Source organism: Harpegnathos saltator, unplaced genomic scaffold, assembly GCF_003227715.2.
Source record: "Harpegnathos saltator strain DR-91 unplaced genomic scaffold, Hsal_v8.6 scaffold53, whole genome shotgun sequence".
Lineage (NCBI taxonomy): Eukaryota > Metazoa > Arthropoda > Insecta > Hymenoptera > Formicidae > Harpegnathos > Harpegnathos saltator.
This window is the reverse complement of record NW_020230349.1, coordinates 382,104-399,698: the sequence shown is the minus strand read 5'-3', so window position 1 is coordinate 399,698 and position 17,595 is coordinate 382,104. Positions and strand designations below refer to the sequence as shown.

Below are 17,595 nucleotides of genomic sequence, written 5' to 3'. Positions count from 1 at the left end.
GCTGCTTTACAACTGTGTAAAATTCGGTAATTTCATTAGTGCATGCTTCTAATCTTGGCTGAATCTAAAGGCTCGTCTACATTAGCTGTAAGAGTAAGGCTGTAAGGTTGCAAGACACGAAATGAAATATTTTCATTCGCTGACAGCTTACGTTGCAGCCTTACAGCCTTAAGCCCGTATCAGACTACGGATTGGGATTGAGTATTGGATTGAAATTTAACCAATCAGGAGTAAGTTTACTATACTTGAGATTATTTTCTCTTTTTCAATTGGTCAGCTATTGTAGACGAGCCTTAAGGGCCGTATTCATAGTCGAATCTTATATTTAAGACCGTCTTGAGTTCACGTTCAGATATTCTGTAGCCAATGAAATGATCTATACAGCATCTGAAGATGAACTTAAAATCTTAAGTATAAGACCGGACTATGAATACGGCCCTAAATCATTAGAAATATATCAGAACGTTGCATCATATGGTCTTTTGCTCGCCTCCGTGACGGTTGAATCTTGTTCTTGTAAGTACACATTTTTTTGATCGTGGGGACTGCGTACACGTTGTCCGTTTTTCTTTCTACTTCATACTACTGGGAAATGGCGTATGGACATTGCTGAATGCTGCTGAATGCAGTCCAGAGCCATATATCGAACTGAACTGTTGCATTATATGCTATTTGCATCGATCAGAAGCTTGCAGAGGTTGTGTTTTCTGAGCGTCCATTGTATCTAAAATATATTTTTGATCGTGGGGACTGCATTATCCCTGTTTTTCTTTTATTTTCGTAATCGTTGACTGGCATAGGAGATAGAGTATAACAGCGCTGCTCAGAGCCATTTATTGAATCTGACCTTGCAGAGTGCATAGAATATCGTATAAGATCGGGGAGATCTTTCGGCGATTATTAAAAGCAGAAGAGAAACATCAGAAGTCCAAGTGGTTTTACGTTTGAACAACGTTTTGAACAACAGAATCAAAATGATGCGTATGGAGATTACGAACGGATTGATACAATGCACCTTTATGTATGAAAAGGCAAAAGTATTGCGCGAAGTATGGCAACAACTCGAAAAAGAAGTGGTAAATATACGACAGTAATATCTAATCGTAATATGCATTTTATTTTATCAATATTTTCGTCATGATATATCAGTATGGCGTATTTCGTCAATCATGATATGTCTGACATGTGCTTACCATTTCAAAATATTTATAGTTGTAAACTTATAGTTATGAACAGAATGTCAATCAATGGTAACCAGAGAGATTAATAGATTTATTTTTATTATGCACAGGGAATTAAGCAGGATGATTTTTACACTATATTTAATGGCCAACTTTTGAATCCAGATGATATCTGTCGTGGTTATTTATCCATAATTCCGAGAACATCTGGTGGTAAAGGTGGCTTTGGTTCAATGCTGCGTGCAATAGGTGCACAAATAGAAAAGACCACAAACCGTGAGGCTTGCAGAGATCTAAGTGGTCGTAGATTGCGCGACATAAACGAAGAAAAGAGACTTAAGTCTTGGATTGAGAAACAAGCCAAGAGAAAGGAGGAGATAGCGGAACGTAAAAAAAGGAAGCTGGAGAAACTCTGTGCTGAACCAAAACACGAATTTAAGGATCAGCGTTACGAACAGGAAAGATCAGAGCTGACAGAAAAAGTCGGAGATGCAGTGGAGGAAGGTTTCAAAGCTGCTGTTACATCTGGTGTAAAGAGAAAATTGGAAGAGGATACTAAACCGAACAAACGCAGGACAATGTTAGATCTAGATATCGATTCTGATGAATTTTATACTTCAGACGACAATGATAGCGATGACACATCATCTACAAAAGAAAGCAAAACAGTGCAAAAATCAAACGACAGCGGGCATTCCAGTGATGATAGTGGGAAAGTCAATGGGAACACAATGATAGAAAGCGATTCTATGGTATCAGCTGATGGTCAGATGAACAATGAAATTCCACCTACAGAGTCAGCAGATAACAAAAGCACCAATGAGTCTCAGGAGAATTCAGGAGAAAAATTAGATTCCAAAGCAGTAATGTAAAGATGCATCATAAATTAAATTAATTAATGGAATTAAAATGGATTTGTACTATAATATAAAGTGTAATTTGTACTAAATATAAATATAAACAATTATCTTTCTTTTTACATTGATTTCAATATGACAATATTATAATTATATTTTATATCTTTTTTAATTTTAGAATTAACTGCTTGATCTGGCTTCCAAGTTGCTCTTGTCGAATGTTTTGTTTCCATCTGAGATGAGATCACGAAAGATGAGATAATATAACTTGTTACAAATACCAATACCAAAACCAATGGACTGATTTTTAACTTTCTATTTTAAATATTTTGTTGTTACAATAATGGTCTAAAAAGAATTCTGCAGTATCAATATAAAACTATAAATATGCATATGCTTTTTTTATACATGAATTGGGATACCATAAAATAAATTATTTCATATAATTATTTGAAATTTTCTTGAAAAAATTTTAATTTTACCAGTCGATGGTTTTCAGTAAACCCCAAGCGTTTAATTCCAAACCGAGCTTTATTCCAATTGCAAATAAAAATGTCGATACAGCGGTAGACCATGAGAAATCATTTATTAACAATTGCACGAATACATATTCCTGCGTCCAACGGTAAAACTCTGAGATGTGCTTCACGCTAACAAGGACAAAATTGTCGGATCCTTCTCGTCGAGTCTTTAATTGTGCCCCGTCTATAAGATTTAATTAATATCCGAAATTAATAATACTGGCAATAAATTTTCCAGAGTTATTAGAAATGCAGTATACTCATATTTCATGAGAGTACTCTACTCTGGTAAATACGGAAATAAGGTTTACAGCAGGTTTTGCAAAATTTAAGCTGCAAGGTCGACATTGTTTTACACAATTTACTCCGTTTAATCTTACGTTTTATGTATTTCTTTTTGATTGATATTTAGCTTGTCTGTAATAAATATGTAATTATTTTGAAGTTTTGGTATAATAAAGTTTGATGTATAAACGTAACAACAGCAACGAGATACAAGAGTCTTACCTACGATAACTATTTTCAAAATTCTAACTATTATCTCTCTTCATTTTGAATTCCTAGCGAGCCTTATCCGTTGACACTTTGTTCGATAGCGAAATTGTCTGATAGACATATTTATATTTTGTTCAACTCTCGAAGATATAATGCTGCTAAAAAAAAAATAACGATAAATTTCCTCCATATTAAAGATTTTATCTTGTATCCTGCAAGAGGAGGAAATTGGCAAAATGTATTTTTCTCGGAAGGTAGAGTCGTCTCGCTTCAATCGGTCATACATCGAGCGATGGATGGTTAATATCATAAGGTGGAGTTGTGGCTGAGCGAATTATAAGTTGAGATCAATCGGACTGTAATGCGCGTTTTGACACGGTAGAGATAAGGTGCACAGGCGCATAGGAGATCAACGAAATAAACGTTAGCCACCAGACCGTAGTTCGAATGTTGCACCTGACAAGAAACGAGGTCCGCGGCTTCTATATAATTTGCGCACAATATCTATACAATGTCGCTGCAGTTTACGGTGAGAATATCCCGCGATTCTGAAGATATTAGCCCAGAGCGTTTTACAAAATTAATATTGACTAGGTAGACGCCGATTGGAACAACGAATTTGTCTTTCAGTTTCCAGACAGAATGCGACATTTATCATGCCATCTTATACTCTTGTGCGGTATCTCCATGGTGTTCTCCACGAGTGAGGGTAATCCATTTTCGTTTCGGCAAAAATTTAAGAGAATCGAATCTTTTGTAAATATTGGGTCGCTTGGAGAGTCGTTTGGTTCGATTTTCGTCTCTTCCTCAACGATGAGGCGGGGCCGTTTTCTGCATTAGAGGTACTCGAATGGGGTGCCAACACTTTTGCGTTTTGTGTAAATCTCATAAATGATGACACACGGTGATTATTTAGGTGATAATTTTTTTTTCCATCGAATGTAATAAAGACAAAGTACGACTCAAAAATCGAATTGAACGTTTCGACTGACCCGTTAGAATGTTAATAAAAGCTATGATCGGAGAAGTCTACACGCGAAAGCGATATTACAGCAGATTTAACGATCCGTATAGCCGATATAACGAAACATCCCAACTGGATGCTGCTGGAACACACAAAATGCGGAAATTCCAACAGCGATCGTATTATCGGTGGCAAGAATGCAAGCCTCGGCGCGTATCCTTGGATTGCGAGAATTGGTTACAGCGGTCCTAGCACAGGCGGCGGATTATCCTACAGGTGCGGCGGCAGTTTAATCAATCAACTGTATGTAGTCACGGCCGCCCACTGCGTAACGAATCTGCCCGACAGGTATTTCAACTTTATCGCTAAAAAGAGAGAGAGAGAAAGAAACATGGAGATAAAATATCTTCACAACCACGTCATCGATCGCTCGTTGAACACTCGCAATATTTAACTCGTGTAAATTGGAAGAATTCTCGTAGATAGTTAAAATAACGACCAACTATTAATTTCATATAATTAAATTATACAGAAATACAATTTTTTATTGCTTTGCGTTCAAACTCTGATTCTCACTTGTCTCTTAGATTACCTTACCGAAGAGACGTTACAATCGTTGCGATTACGATTACAATTTGCTCATTTTCATCTCACTTTATCGAGTTTTAATAGAGCGGCTGAGTTGTTGTACGTATGCTATATAATGAAGCGTGCTTCCTCCAAGTTTCAAGGTCGGTGGGATTCGTTTGGGTGAGCACAATACTCTGATTGATCCCGATTGTGAGGACAACTATTGCGCAAAACCGGTGCAAGATTTTCTGCCAGAATCGATAATCATCCATGAAAATTACGACAAGCCGCCATATAGGAACGATATAGCTATTATACGGCTGGAAAAACCGGCGATTTATAACGGTGAGTGTCGACTAGCTGGCGAGAAATTTCGATCGATCGGTCTTAACCAACATGTATCAACAAGTGTAGCGAAAGAAACATATCACACCCATGGTCTTTCCTGGATCGAGTCTCCAGTGATCTTTGCTCTACTGAAGCAGATCGTGCGTAAAGTTCCCCGCGTGTAATTTCGAAGAACAGATTAGAGCCTTTCTCTTATTCGTGCGGTCACGACCGACGTCAGTTGTCAGATTCCCGAAAGTGAATTAATTTTCTGCTGTAATATGCAGATCACGTGAGGCCGATATGCATAATGAGCGGCCAACTCCTGGAGAAGGACTTTGTCGGCGAGATGGCGGAAGTCGCTGGTTGGGGGATATACGATATCAGTAAGGAGCTTCCGCGGTTATCTGTGTATTAATATCAAGTAGTACTTCCCGTCTTCAAGTACCTACATTCGCTTTCCTGTTATTCTCTTTGTTGTGTGAAACCTGCGTGAAAAAATCATCCGCTTAAAAATACGCACAGACTTTATCATGACACTAAGCAGTCTTTAGCGTACAATTCAATGAGTTAAATTTTCATCAAAAGTACTTTACATTTCTCCTCCAATCATCTCGAAAAGAGCCTCTCTTTGCCAGCCGTCCCTGCTCGCCGTCTCCCGTTTTAAAGCTACCGCATGGATTAGAAATCGATTCGTTATCGACAGACGACCCGAAGCCCAGCACGATCCTGCAGACGGTCAAGCTGCCGATCGTCGACACGAACAGATGTAAGGTGTCCTTCAGGGATTACGCGAGCATTGGCGACAAGCAGATGTGCGTAGGTGGTGTCCTGGGGCAAGACTCCTGCGGCGGCGACAGCGGCGGACCCCTGATGAAAGTGCAGAGCCAAGACGGGCCGCCGAGATACTACTTCATCGGCGTCGTCTCCTTCGGCGCGAAGAACTGCGGCGGCTCCTTGACGCCCGCGGTCTACAGCAAGATCGCCAAGTACAGCACATGGATTTTGGACCACATCTCCGCGTGAGGAGAACACAGGGTGGCGAGTCGCTCCAGTCGCGCTGAAAATGAGATCATAGATCTGCTTAACCAAACATTTTCTATCTGAAGCAGAAGCTGCTCTTGTCTATTCGAGACGCTAGCGTTATATTTCGTGAGAAACTGATCGAACAAATTGATGAAACAAATTCGTGAAGTTTCACGATGATGATGCGTCACAGGTGGATTGGTAGTTTGATCCTTGAATTTGCTCGCAGGGACAATTAATCAGCAGGATCAGCCGCAAAAATAAAGATCTTCAAACGTAAACGACCGCAGGATTTCCCCATGTCTACGTCTCTCGCTCCTCCGTCCCTTACCCTCCTCCTTATTTACTCGTGAAAGTAATTATGAAAATTACAGAAATCCCGCAATCGTGAAAATTAGAATCGCTCGCGTGATCTTTCGCGAGGAATTTCCAGCCGCGACGACCAGGAAGCAATCGTATTCGCAATCGCTCGCTCTACTCGTGAAAGCGAACGAGCGATGCAGTCGTGCACGTGGGAATTCATTAGACGTTCTATCGAACTTCATCGGAATCCATCCGAATTCAACTAGATCCATCGGAATGCACTTGCAGTCGTTTCCTCATGGAAATGCGTAACCGCAGGATTCATCCGCCGGATTCGTCATGTATAATGTGTTACCCGGGGAAGTCAGGGTGTTCCCAAATGGCTAGGTTCGTACTACACGTTCGCGAACACAAACGCGCAATATTCTTTCGAGTTTATTCTTTCGCCTTTTTACCCCGTGCACCGACTGAATCATCTTTCCGCGGAACTGCGTCGGCTCGCCGATCGATCGCGCGCAACTGTCACGAGATCAAATGCGAAATAATGGAAATAGTACGCATTATACCTGGAAGTAAGAGGATCATGCAATGTACGTTCTCTTTTCTGTTTACCTTCCCGGCGTAAAGCACAAATGCTCACGTCTCCACGTGTACACGGAGTCACTTTTGCGTGACAAAACATGTTAGCAGGAAAGAAATCGCGTTAAATCTTATTTATGACTGTATGCAGGGTGTAATTTCTAAAATGCGTAAACAGCCTGCAGTTACGCTACGAGCGGTTTTTACGTAATGAGCGTAAAAAAGGCACGATTACTGACGATTATAATGATAGATATATCTTCAACTGCGACCGATTCTATTTCGTTTGTTTTTTTCTTTTCTTCTCGATGAGAGAATCGAGGTGACATCAGAATGTTTTCTACGAATTTGCAATCAGTTATTAACACCATGACATCGTGTTGCGCGATCTTCTCAGGGACAAGTTCCTTAAACTCCGCCGTCAGGAAGGAGGAAAACTCAGCGAGCGGACGCGATGCGAACTCTTTGGATCCTAGGAAGTTTCCGTGTTTCCGGAAGAGTACCTCGTACTTTACGTCAGATCTATAACAGATTGATAAAAAAAATTAAATACACGCAGCGCACACACACACATACATAATAATCGATGTATCGTAATTAATATGAACGTAAAAAATTAAACGAGCTTTATCCTGGATCATACAGAATTATATACGCGAAAGGAAAAGAAAAATCAATCTATCTTTTGGTGAATCTACAAGTTTTTAAGCAATGTAAACAATGTATTACTATAGATATCGCCGGATTCTTGGGAACTCGGTCGAATATCGGTCGTTATGAGTGCATTTTTATGAAAAATTATCTAAAATAAAAGTTGTCCTGTTGATCGAGTTCTTTCATGTGGTAGGCCCCAAATTTGGGTCATAACGAGTTATTCGACCGAGTTCCCAAGGATCCGGCGATATCTATGGTGATACATGAGATCTATGGTGATACATGCATATGCTCGCCATATTGAAATTACTAAATTGCAAAAAATTTCAGAACCACATATATTTCAAGTGCAAGTCTTGAGGACACGATTGGAGTACTTTTCAGTAATATTCAACATTTTTATCAAGATGAAATCCATGATTTTAAAAAAAATTGACGAGAAAAAATCGCATTTTTTGGAAAAAAACCGTTATAAATCAATACAAACACGCATTTTTTTATGATTCTCGCAGCGGATTCGGAAAGAGCGACCTCGAAAACTCTTAGTAATGTACTTTGAATTAAAATTTTCGAGCATTTTTATAAAAATTCATAACATTGAAATCAACGCGAAATTTCTGTCCCAGCGGGCATTAATGGGTTAAAGCATGCGTTGTTGTCTTTGGAAGCGGAAAAAAAGGAACGAGAAAGATCGCCGGCGGCGAGCGAAGCAGGAGCGCGCCGACGGTAAAACTCACCGGGGAAGCCCCGATGGGATGGAAATTGTAAGGGCCGGTGTAAACATCGAGCAGACGTCAATACTAATGTCAATATCAATCATGTCAATATCAATCTTGATTAATATTAATCATTCTCGCATATATCTTATTCGTTGCTGCGATTTGATTTGATGCATGAAAGAATCACAACGTCTGAAATTGCAAACAAAATTGTCATCGAGTTATTAAATGTTATTCATGTGATGTAGAACTATTATCTGAAGACAGGAGAGAATATAGACCATAATATTTTTACCTTCTTTCACATGAGATATGATCACGAACTTGCAAGAATATGAACTTTTCCTGATAGTCATTTCTTGGTCAGTCCGCCCCTGCTAATTAACCAACTCGAGACTCGCGCCGCTGGTGGGGACAGTTGTTGACCCTGGTATTGGTCACTCCATCATGGACACCAGTGTCAGTCGATGTCCTGGTCTTAAGAGCGACAGCCATAAAACGGTGGAAGCTGCAGAGATCGAGCAAGTCTTCGCTGTCAAAGTGACTGATCACGTCCTGATCTCCAGTTGACTATTCCTGCCCGCAAAGTAGAATCATTAGCATCGGAGATGTCTCGTTCGACCTTCTTGATGATCTCCAAGTTTCTAGCGCTGTTAGTCGTCTGTATTGATGCGCGTAAGTGAGAGAACTTTTAAGACATGCACATATACACACTAACGTTTAGTTATCGTGCGAATATTGGATTAACGATTAGCTGAAGACTGATTAATTAAGATTCGGCTGTCTTCGCGCTTTCTCCTCCTTTTCTCTTTCTCTCTCTTTTAAATTGTTTTAAATTTAATTTTAATCTCTCTCTTTTAAATTTGTAATCGTACACAACAAACTTCTCTGATAAACTCTCGCATAATCATTCATCCTTGAAATCCAATTTACATCCAAAAGATGTCCAAACTTTCTAAAAAAAACCCTTTTTCTTATATAGTTTAAATTTATATGTTGTTCAAAACGATTCGACTGGCGCTACAGGTTTGGGAAGAATATCGATAAACGGAGTTGACTCGTCAAGGTTATTTGCGATCCAAGTTACCTCACTATAAATAAATAGCATCGGGAGAACAGAAAAATATCCAATTGGAATCGTGGAATTTACATGCATCGTGTATCAATTTTTTAACAAGATATGCGAGATTATTTTCGAGATTTTAATTAATGTGTCTCTTGCGAAAAAATAGCTTTGAAATAAATTATAACTCATACAGAATGCCTCAATTTGCAATTTCTTATACAACTTTTATCTCTCTTTTTTTATAATCGAGATTTTTAATTATTTTCTAAATATAATTTGTAATGAAAAGAGCACAACTTATAATCGCTATTTTATAATTTTTTTACATATTGCAAAAAATCACGCATCGATTGCATTCAAGGTGCACTCACGCATGTACAAACAATAATAATCGCTAAAACACACACACACACACACACACTTGAAGTTTGAATGCAATCGCGTACATTTCAAAAATAATTTTAATAATCGATGGAAACTTAATCGCTGCAATTATCTGGATTTACGACATTAATTATCAATTTATTACACGCTTCCGCGAAAACCAAAGCCAGGTACTAGTTTCTCATTGTGTCTTTTAAATTGTACGCTGCATTATTTTACATTACGTCATCAAATTGATGGCCAGTACTGGGAATAACTAGCAGCTAGTCACGGCGATAAAAGAAGATACGGTGGGATTACCTCTGTTCAAGCATGCGTATCACGACACTTTGAGGCTCACAAATTGTTTCGAACAAACAAAAAAAACTCTCCCTCGGAGTATAGCAATACTGCGAGAAAAAATAGCAAGGAATGATGCGCAAAGTCGATGAAAGAAGGAAATTACGAAAGAAGGAAACGAGGAGGAAGATCCGTCTTACGTCTCATCGTTCAGAAAATAAACATTGCGATTACCTTTGGCTGTATGTAAAGCTTCCGTTCTCTTTCTCCCTCGTAGAATACCAGTCAAACCGGCAAATGAACTGCAACGTTGATGGCCAACGTGGTACATGCATAGCTGTGCGTAATTGTCAGATGGTAGCCACCATCTTGCAGCAATCTCGCGACCAAGCTATCTCCTATCTAAGACAAAACCACTGCGGTTTTGAGGGTTCGGATCCGTTGGTATGCTGCCTTGTCGGTGGTAATTCGAATGTCAACACCCGTCCGGGCGGAGTCCAGACGAACCCTGGTACCACAGGTACAAACCCGGAAGCTACTACTTCATCGCAGAACGACGACGGAAACGATCCCGTATACAACCTGGCCAACAACCCTCTTCTACCGAACGTCTGCGGCCGCGACTTGTCGCAGAAAATCTTCGGCGGCGAGCGCACCGACCTTGACGAGTTCCCGTGGATGGCGCTCTTGGAATACCAAAAACGTGAGTGAGACCTCAAGTGCTATCGCTGATTTTTTTAATGATGAACGTAGTATATCGATTCTTTTGTTTACCCTTCATTGCCAATATTCTTGATGTATCTATTTCGACCATCTTGATTACAGCTAACGGCAGGACGACGGCGTGTGGCGGTGTGCTGATCAGCAAGCGTTACATCCTCACCGCTGCCCACTGTATCAAGGGCAAAGACCTGCCGCCCACTTGGAGATTGACCAGCGTTCGTCTCGGGGAGTACAACACCGAAACCGAGCAAGACTGCGTGAGGGACGGCGAGAATTCCATGATCTGCTCCGACGATCCCATCTCCGTAGGTGTCGAAGAGCAGATCGCCCATGAACAATACAAACCGTTGTCCAGGGACCAGCGCAACGACATCGCGCTGCTGCGTCTCAGCCGCGACGTGCAGTTCACTAGGTTCATCAAGCCCATCTGCCTACCGTCCAACTCGTCTCTTGGTAACAAATTCTACGTGGCTGGATGGGGCAAAACGGAGACCCGCTCGGCTTCCGATGTCAAGCTTAAGCTGTCGTTGCCATTGACGAACAAAGAACAATGCGAACAGACTTACAGCGCCGCTGGCGTCAGGTTGGGCTTAGGGCAGATTTGTGCGGGCGGTCAACGAGGCAAGGACTCGTGCAGAGGTGACTCGGGTGGTCCCTTGATGGCCATCGAGAGAATCGCCGACGGGACTGGAAGGTGGACCGCTATAGGTGTAGTATCCTTCGGTCCGTCGCCTTGCGGCATGGAGGGCTGGCCCGGTGTATACAGCAAAGTCTCAGACTTCGTTCCCTGGATTCTTAATAACATAAGAGCGTAAAGCAGAATATTCTTGATAAATATTTTATATGTGAAGAGAATGTGTGATTTGCGAAGGTCATTTGTTAATGATATTCTTCTACTCTTACTAGAGACTAACGGTGTGTGTGTGTGTGTGTGTGTGTGTGTCGCATGAACATCGTAAACTTATTTTAAATTCAGTTCAAGAGGAACGTGTTTTGCATCCTTCGCGGAATTAATTATTTTCGTTGGATTTAACTTCGTGTTGTTAGGAGTGGGATACCGTTGTACCGTTGAGAAAAATATCTCTGTTGTTCAACGTGATGAAACATTAACCGATGAAGTGATAAGAATTTTTTCAACAATGGCGATTATACATTTCTGAAATTTTGTTTGCCGAAAATAATGAAAAAAGAACGAGAATGTGGCAATAGAAACAACATTACAGCATGATAAGTAAATTGTACATTGACAGAAGGGACCTTATTAAATTGTTCATTAATTTTATTGTAGTTATTGTAATAATGACTAATCGTTTCTTTATCATATTGAGATTTAGAACTGAATAATGTTTTATAAGACATTTTATAAGAGACTCTATAAATATATTCATGTAAAATGTAAAATAGTTATTAATTAGATATATACATATATATATATATATATATATAACACACGTGAGAAGTAGAATTAAAGTTAAGCGACATATTGCTCACACATATTTTATCTGCATTTGTAACGACGTATTTTCTAACAACACATTCAATAAATGTTTTTAGAATTTAGAATTTTACTCAAACGAAAAAGCGATGATTCGTGGAAATATTAAACGCAGATTCATCGTCAAATTAATATTATGAAAATTATTTTGTAAGATTATTAGCGTGTAAACACTAAGAAAAGTATTTTTTTTAATCTAGCAATTTTAAGAAATAAACTAAAATTTATCATGATATATTTGTGTTTTTATCATTTCATATTTTCTATGCCACTGTGCTATGTGCTGCTGTCATCCGCCTTATCTTTATCTCATTATGGTGCAATCGAAATTTTACAAATGTCGTATAAATATCGCATAAACTTACCATCTGTAAGATAAAAAGTTGCAGCAATATTTTGCAATGTTTTGCTTTTATTTTTCAATTCTTCACCTATTAAACATATTGTTTGTCATTTTTCGATAATGTCATCTTTCCCTGGAAAAAACATTGAATTGCAAATGACATAATCTCGCGAAGTTAAATGACGAAAGGATCTTGAAAATATGTTAAATCTTTGAATTGTTGTTTGCCCTCGAGGTTATCATCGTGCGTGGGCCATTACGAGAAGTTGATCTATGTATCTCGTCAGTGTTATCTCGCAGTACTCTCAGTCCCAAGATGCTTTCGGAAACATCATTAAAGACGTTGCGACGACTCTTGAAAAGTTTGATTGTGTCTTTATATCAATTATTGATAAATAACTAAAAGTGCAAAGTTCAGACGGCAATGTTCACTCGTCTTATAATCAATCATCTTATAATCAATAAAACTTTAATACAATTGAATCTTTTCCCGCTTGTTACTGAGAAGACAAAATCGAAAATGTTGTTAGCATGAGTAATAATCACAAAAACAAAATACAAAAAATTGTAATAGACGACTTTCCTGTTAATGGCGATAAATTTGGCGGAAAGTATCGGCTTTTCCTTGTAACTATCTTGTCAATCATGTGTGACTATCGTGTATAATATATAATATACATGACACACTTCCTGTTTGCGAGTATCAAATTGCATAACAACATTATCTCGGAAATCCCTGGAAAGGAACTATACATCATGACGTCATGACGTCAGTAATCAATTATTTTATGTGAGAATCCAGTCCATCAAGTGATTTCACAAGTGATTTTACCTCACGAGTGAAATTAATGCCGTAGATAATCGTGTTCAGCTGCGGATTATCAGTTGTAAATCGTCAAATGTGAAATGCAAATTTAAACGGAACAATGAAGAAATGATGATAAAAAGAGCAACCTTTTCCTCTGCAGGAAAGCTGACTAGCGCGCTTCCGATTTTCACGGAATGACGCAAATTGCTAACCGCAACTTCGCGCTTGACGTTCATGCGAACAGTCTGCTCATCGCAACCGATTCACGATCGCCACAAAGATTTCCCCTACTACTTTACGAGATCCGACGATTTATTTGGCTCAGCAGGTAGTGGAGGGACTAGTCGGTTGCTGGCCAACTTGCAGACCACTGATCAGCACTGGATAAGCTCGGTAATGGTCTGTATCTCGGCGTTATAGTAAATCAGTGCGAGCGGTGAACGTCATTATTAATTCTTCACGAGAGTGTGAGCTGTCCATTCCCAACGCATTACTCGGCGATAACCTTCGGAGCAAAATAGGAAACTCACTGAAACGTTCTAATTAGCGACGAAGAAAGATAAAGGGAAAAATAAAGAAGAAGAAGAAAAAGAAGAAGAGAAACTCTACGCGAGAGGCATATTCGGGAGATTGGCAGAAAGCTGTGCTTTTCCGACCAGAAACAATGATATTCACCGATCTGTTCTTTCTGTTCCTTGTCCTGACGACGATCAGTGCGCGTAAGTACTAATAATTTCAACTCTAAATTGAAACTTTGGATCTAGCTATGAGATTCTATCTTGAATTTTACATAAATTCGATTGTCTGTTTATATCGATACCAGTTATTAATTTATGTTAATGCCAAGCTGGCATCACGTGTTTTATGCAAAAATGCTTCTGCAATTTTATTTACGTTTGTGTCAAGGCAAGACTCGTCTTCGCCTCGGACTGTTTCACGCGACGCCTCTGACAAAACGTATCTCGAGGATTTTTCACGAAAGACAATGAAATGTATTTTTTAGACAGTATGAGAAGTAACGTGATAATAATTTACCTTCGCAGAGAACAAGTGCGTAGATAGGCGCGCCGAATGCATCAATATCCGCAACTGCCCGCCCTTGATTGAAATTCTCAGAGGTCCGAAACCACTATCGCAGGAAGCGATAGAAAGTCTCAGGAACTCGCAATGTGGCTTCGAAGGAAAGGATCCGATGGTCTGCTGTATAAATCAGGTAATCACTTGACTAAATTGTCCAAGATGAATTTGAAAGGAACACTTGTCAATAAAAATGTTGACATTAAGTAGACAGTTGAAATATAAGAAAAGGAGTAGCCAGGATATAAGGAAACTCAGATTAAAGCAGAAAATCGCAAGAATAGAATTTAAGAACTAATAGAATAGAAGAGTAGAATAGAATTTCGAAAAAAAGTGTATGTCTCCAAAGCATGCATTTCAAAATTAATTATTATGACCTTCTACCAATGAGACAAAAGGTCAAGATGATTCATACTTTCAATTTTTCTCTTTGACTGATCATTATTTTCTAAAATAAGTTTCAATTCATCTTGGAAAGTATTATCGGTGGATTCTCAAGAGTGTTTACGTCCTCATGAAATTCTATAGTTTCCTCTTTATTCTCCATATATGTACATGCGTAATATCTCGAATTAAACGTACATACCGTCTTTACGTTGCTCATATGTATGACGATTCGTCGCGGATTCGTCGTCACAGGTCGCTTGATATTCCGCCTAAAATAACATAGAACAGGTTTCTCTGATCGTTTGCATCCGCTTCGTCTTTATTCCGTTATATTCATCGGATTCCTAAAGTTTCGCGTGGAAATCTAAAATGTATGGAGACTGCATTGAGAATATTCTTTTATATTTTAATTAAAAAAAGAAAAGTATTCTTCGAAGAAATTGGCGCACTTGATTTGTGCTATTACAATTACAATTTAACTGCGACGCAAAAGTATCCTTTGAAAAAGTGGACATGTTTCAATTGCGCTGTTACAATTTAACTATTACGCATTTTACGAATGGGTTTTTTTCTAATTTCGACGATTAAATGATGCTACAACTCCTGGAATTGTAAAATTGTCGGATTCATGATAGTAATTAATGACGTGGCATGTAAATGTGCGATCGATACGATACGTGCTGGCACGTGCAAAACGACGTTACGCAAAAGTAACGCTTGAATGCATCGCCTTGAATGCATATTTCCCATGCGAGAAGAAACTGCATTTTTTGTTACCTAAAGCATCTTCCGCAGACACCAACACCGACACCGACGCCGACGCCGCTGCCGCCGGTAACACCAAACACGCAGACCGGGAGCGTTCCTGATCCTCCGAATGTGACAAATCACCCGAATTTGCGTCTTCTAGAGCATCAGACTTGCGGACCTATAACTCAGCAGAGAGTAATCGGCGGCAACAAAACGAGCATCAACGAATATCCGTGGATGGCACTTATCGCGTACAACACCGGAAGAGGGACAGAGTTCCGTTGCGGCGGCACGATTATTTCCTCACGGTACATCCTCACAGCTGCCCATTGCGTCACAACTCTACCCAGAGGTAAGAAGATTAGAACCTTAAATAAGAAATACGAGGGTTTTAGCGGAACAATAAGGAAAACAAAAGAAGGGAAAAAGAATTGCGTAACTTCCTCCTTAAGATATTCTTCTTTCCAAACAGTTACGAAGAATGTTGAACGGTCTTTAAGAACGACCTCTGCACTTTCAAGCAATTTTCCTTTTTCAAGCGTGTTTCCTCGTTTCTTGCGCGAGCGATAATAATTCTGCTTGACTCACTCCTTTTTCAGATCTCACACTGATAGGAGTCAGAGTAGGTGATCATGACATAAGCAAGGAGCGTGATTGCGACACGGACGAGAACGGACTCGAGATCCAGTGTGCCGAGAAGTATCAAGATTTTGGTATTGAGAGCGTCCACTTCCATCCGGAATACATGAGAGCGAAGTTGCAAAATGATGTTGCGCTCATCAGGCTGAACAGCACTGTGGATTTCAGGCCCAGCAATGTCAAGCCCATTTGTTTGCCATTCGGCACTGCGACCAGACTATCCCAGAAAAGGGTGAGACTCTCTTGACACACACGTGTGTCCTCTCTACTTTTTATTTACTGATTACAAAGTAATGCAAAGGAGAATTGAAACTTACAATTATGTTGCTTCAGTTTGCATTTGCAATGAAATGCACTCTTCAGATATATTTTGGCAAGTGTTTCCTCTTCTCCGGCAATTTTTTCGTCCCTTTCAAGACGCAGTTTCTTCGAGGAGAAACAGTTCCTCTTTCAGTTCCTCCGATCTTATGTTCTTTTTTTGTTACCTGATTGCAGGCTATAGTGACAGGCTGGGGCGCAACGGAATTGGGCCCGCGTAGTCAGGATCTCCTGCAAGCGAAATTGCCGGTGATAACCAACGAGCAATGCGCTGAGGTCTACAAGAATACCGTGGAGATTTGGTACAAGCAAATCTGTGCTGGCGGTTTAAACATGGTAGACTCTTGCATGGGCGATAGCGGAGGGCCCCTTCAAGCGCCTGCTATATACAATGGTCCGAATGTGCGCAACAAGGTGCGCATCGTTCAGTACGGCGTGGTCAGCTATGGTCTGAAGAATTGCGGCACCGCTGGCTTCCCTGGAGTGTATACTAGAATTAGCTACTACATGGACTGGATCCTGAACATCATGAGAGACTAGAGCATATACTTCGTTACTTTATTCGTGAAAGAATCTCATAACGCGCGTTCTTAACGAACGTTAATTACGGGCTGCAATAAAGACTCGAATCTACATGGAGTTTAATAGAGTCGACAGACAACATTAATATCGAAAGATTTCGCAAAAGTAGTCTCAATGACCGATTAAACTCAATGTCTAGAAAGGTGTAATTTATTAGCTCTAAACGTTCGAAAAGATGCTCTTGATAATTAATTATTCTACCTTTTATTTTCATTTTTTAGACTGAAATGTCCTTTTATCAGTGTCTTACCTCATTATATATTATATAAGACACAGCGATTTTTCGCGCCATCTGACTATAATTAGTTTAAATTGCTTCGTTTTATCTTGTTTGTAATAAACAAGTCTCGTTATGGACAAAAAGAAAATAGATACAGAGAGAGAGAGAGAGAGAGAGAGAGAATGTGTATGTATTATCTACTTGGTAGAGTGCAAAGATATTTTATTCTTATGCTAATTCAATGCGTAAATTACGATTAATGTATGACATATTATTTTATATGTACGCTTCATTATATTATATTGAATTTTCATAAAAAAAGTTATTA

At 39.5% G+C, this 17,595-nt stretch overlaps 2 protein-coding genes across 3 annotated transcripts; both read left to right on the top strand.

The window, feature by feature from the left end:
* Positions 1-460: 460 nt before the first annotated feature.
* LOC105191108 (replication stress response regulator SDE2) lies at positions 461-2,452 on the top strand. 2 transcript variants are annotated; one of them, XM_011154261.3, is made up of 4 exons: positions 461-516; positions 855-1,076; positions 1,292-2,049; positions 2,217-2,452. In XM_011154261.3, the coding sequence occupies exons 2-4, from the start codon at positions 975-977 to the stop codon at positions 2,278-2,280; spliced, it is 924 nt and encodes a 307-aa protein (XP_011152563.1). In that variant the 5' UTR covers positions 461-516; positions 855-974; the 3' UTR covers positions 2,281-2,452. The 2 variants fall into 2 exon arrangements, with proteins under 2 accessions (XP_011152563.1, XP_011152564.1); XM_011154262.3 differs by lacking the exon at positions 461-516 and adding an exon at positions 527-697.
* Positions 2,453-3,214: 762 nt separating this feature from the next.
* On the top strand, positions 3,215-17,576 carry LOC105191168 (uncharacterized). The gene is made up of 15 exons (XM_019845036.2): positions 3,215-3,583; positions 3,685-3,763; positions 4,129-4,366; positions 4,743-4,933; positions 5,203-5,301; positions 5,622-5,937; positions 8,747-8,871; positions 10,203-10,628; positions 10,751-11,461; positions 13,539-13,687; positions 13,842-14,013; positions 14,338-14,507; positions 15,554-15,860; positions 16,108-16,379; positions 16,643-17,576. The coding sequence occupies exons 1-15, from the start codon at positions 3,566-3,568 to the stop codon at positions 17,003-17,005; spliced, it is 3,636 nt and encodes a 1,211-aa protein (XP_019700595.1). The 5' UTR covers positions 3,215-3,565; the 3' UTR covers positions 17,006-17,576.
* The last annotated feature ends 19 nt before the right edge of the window (positions 17,577-17,595 follow it).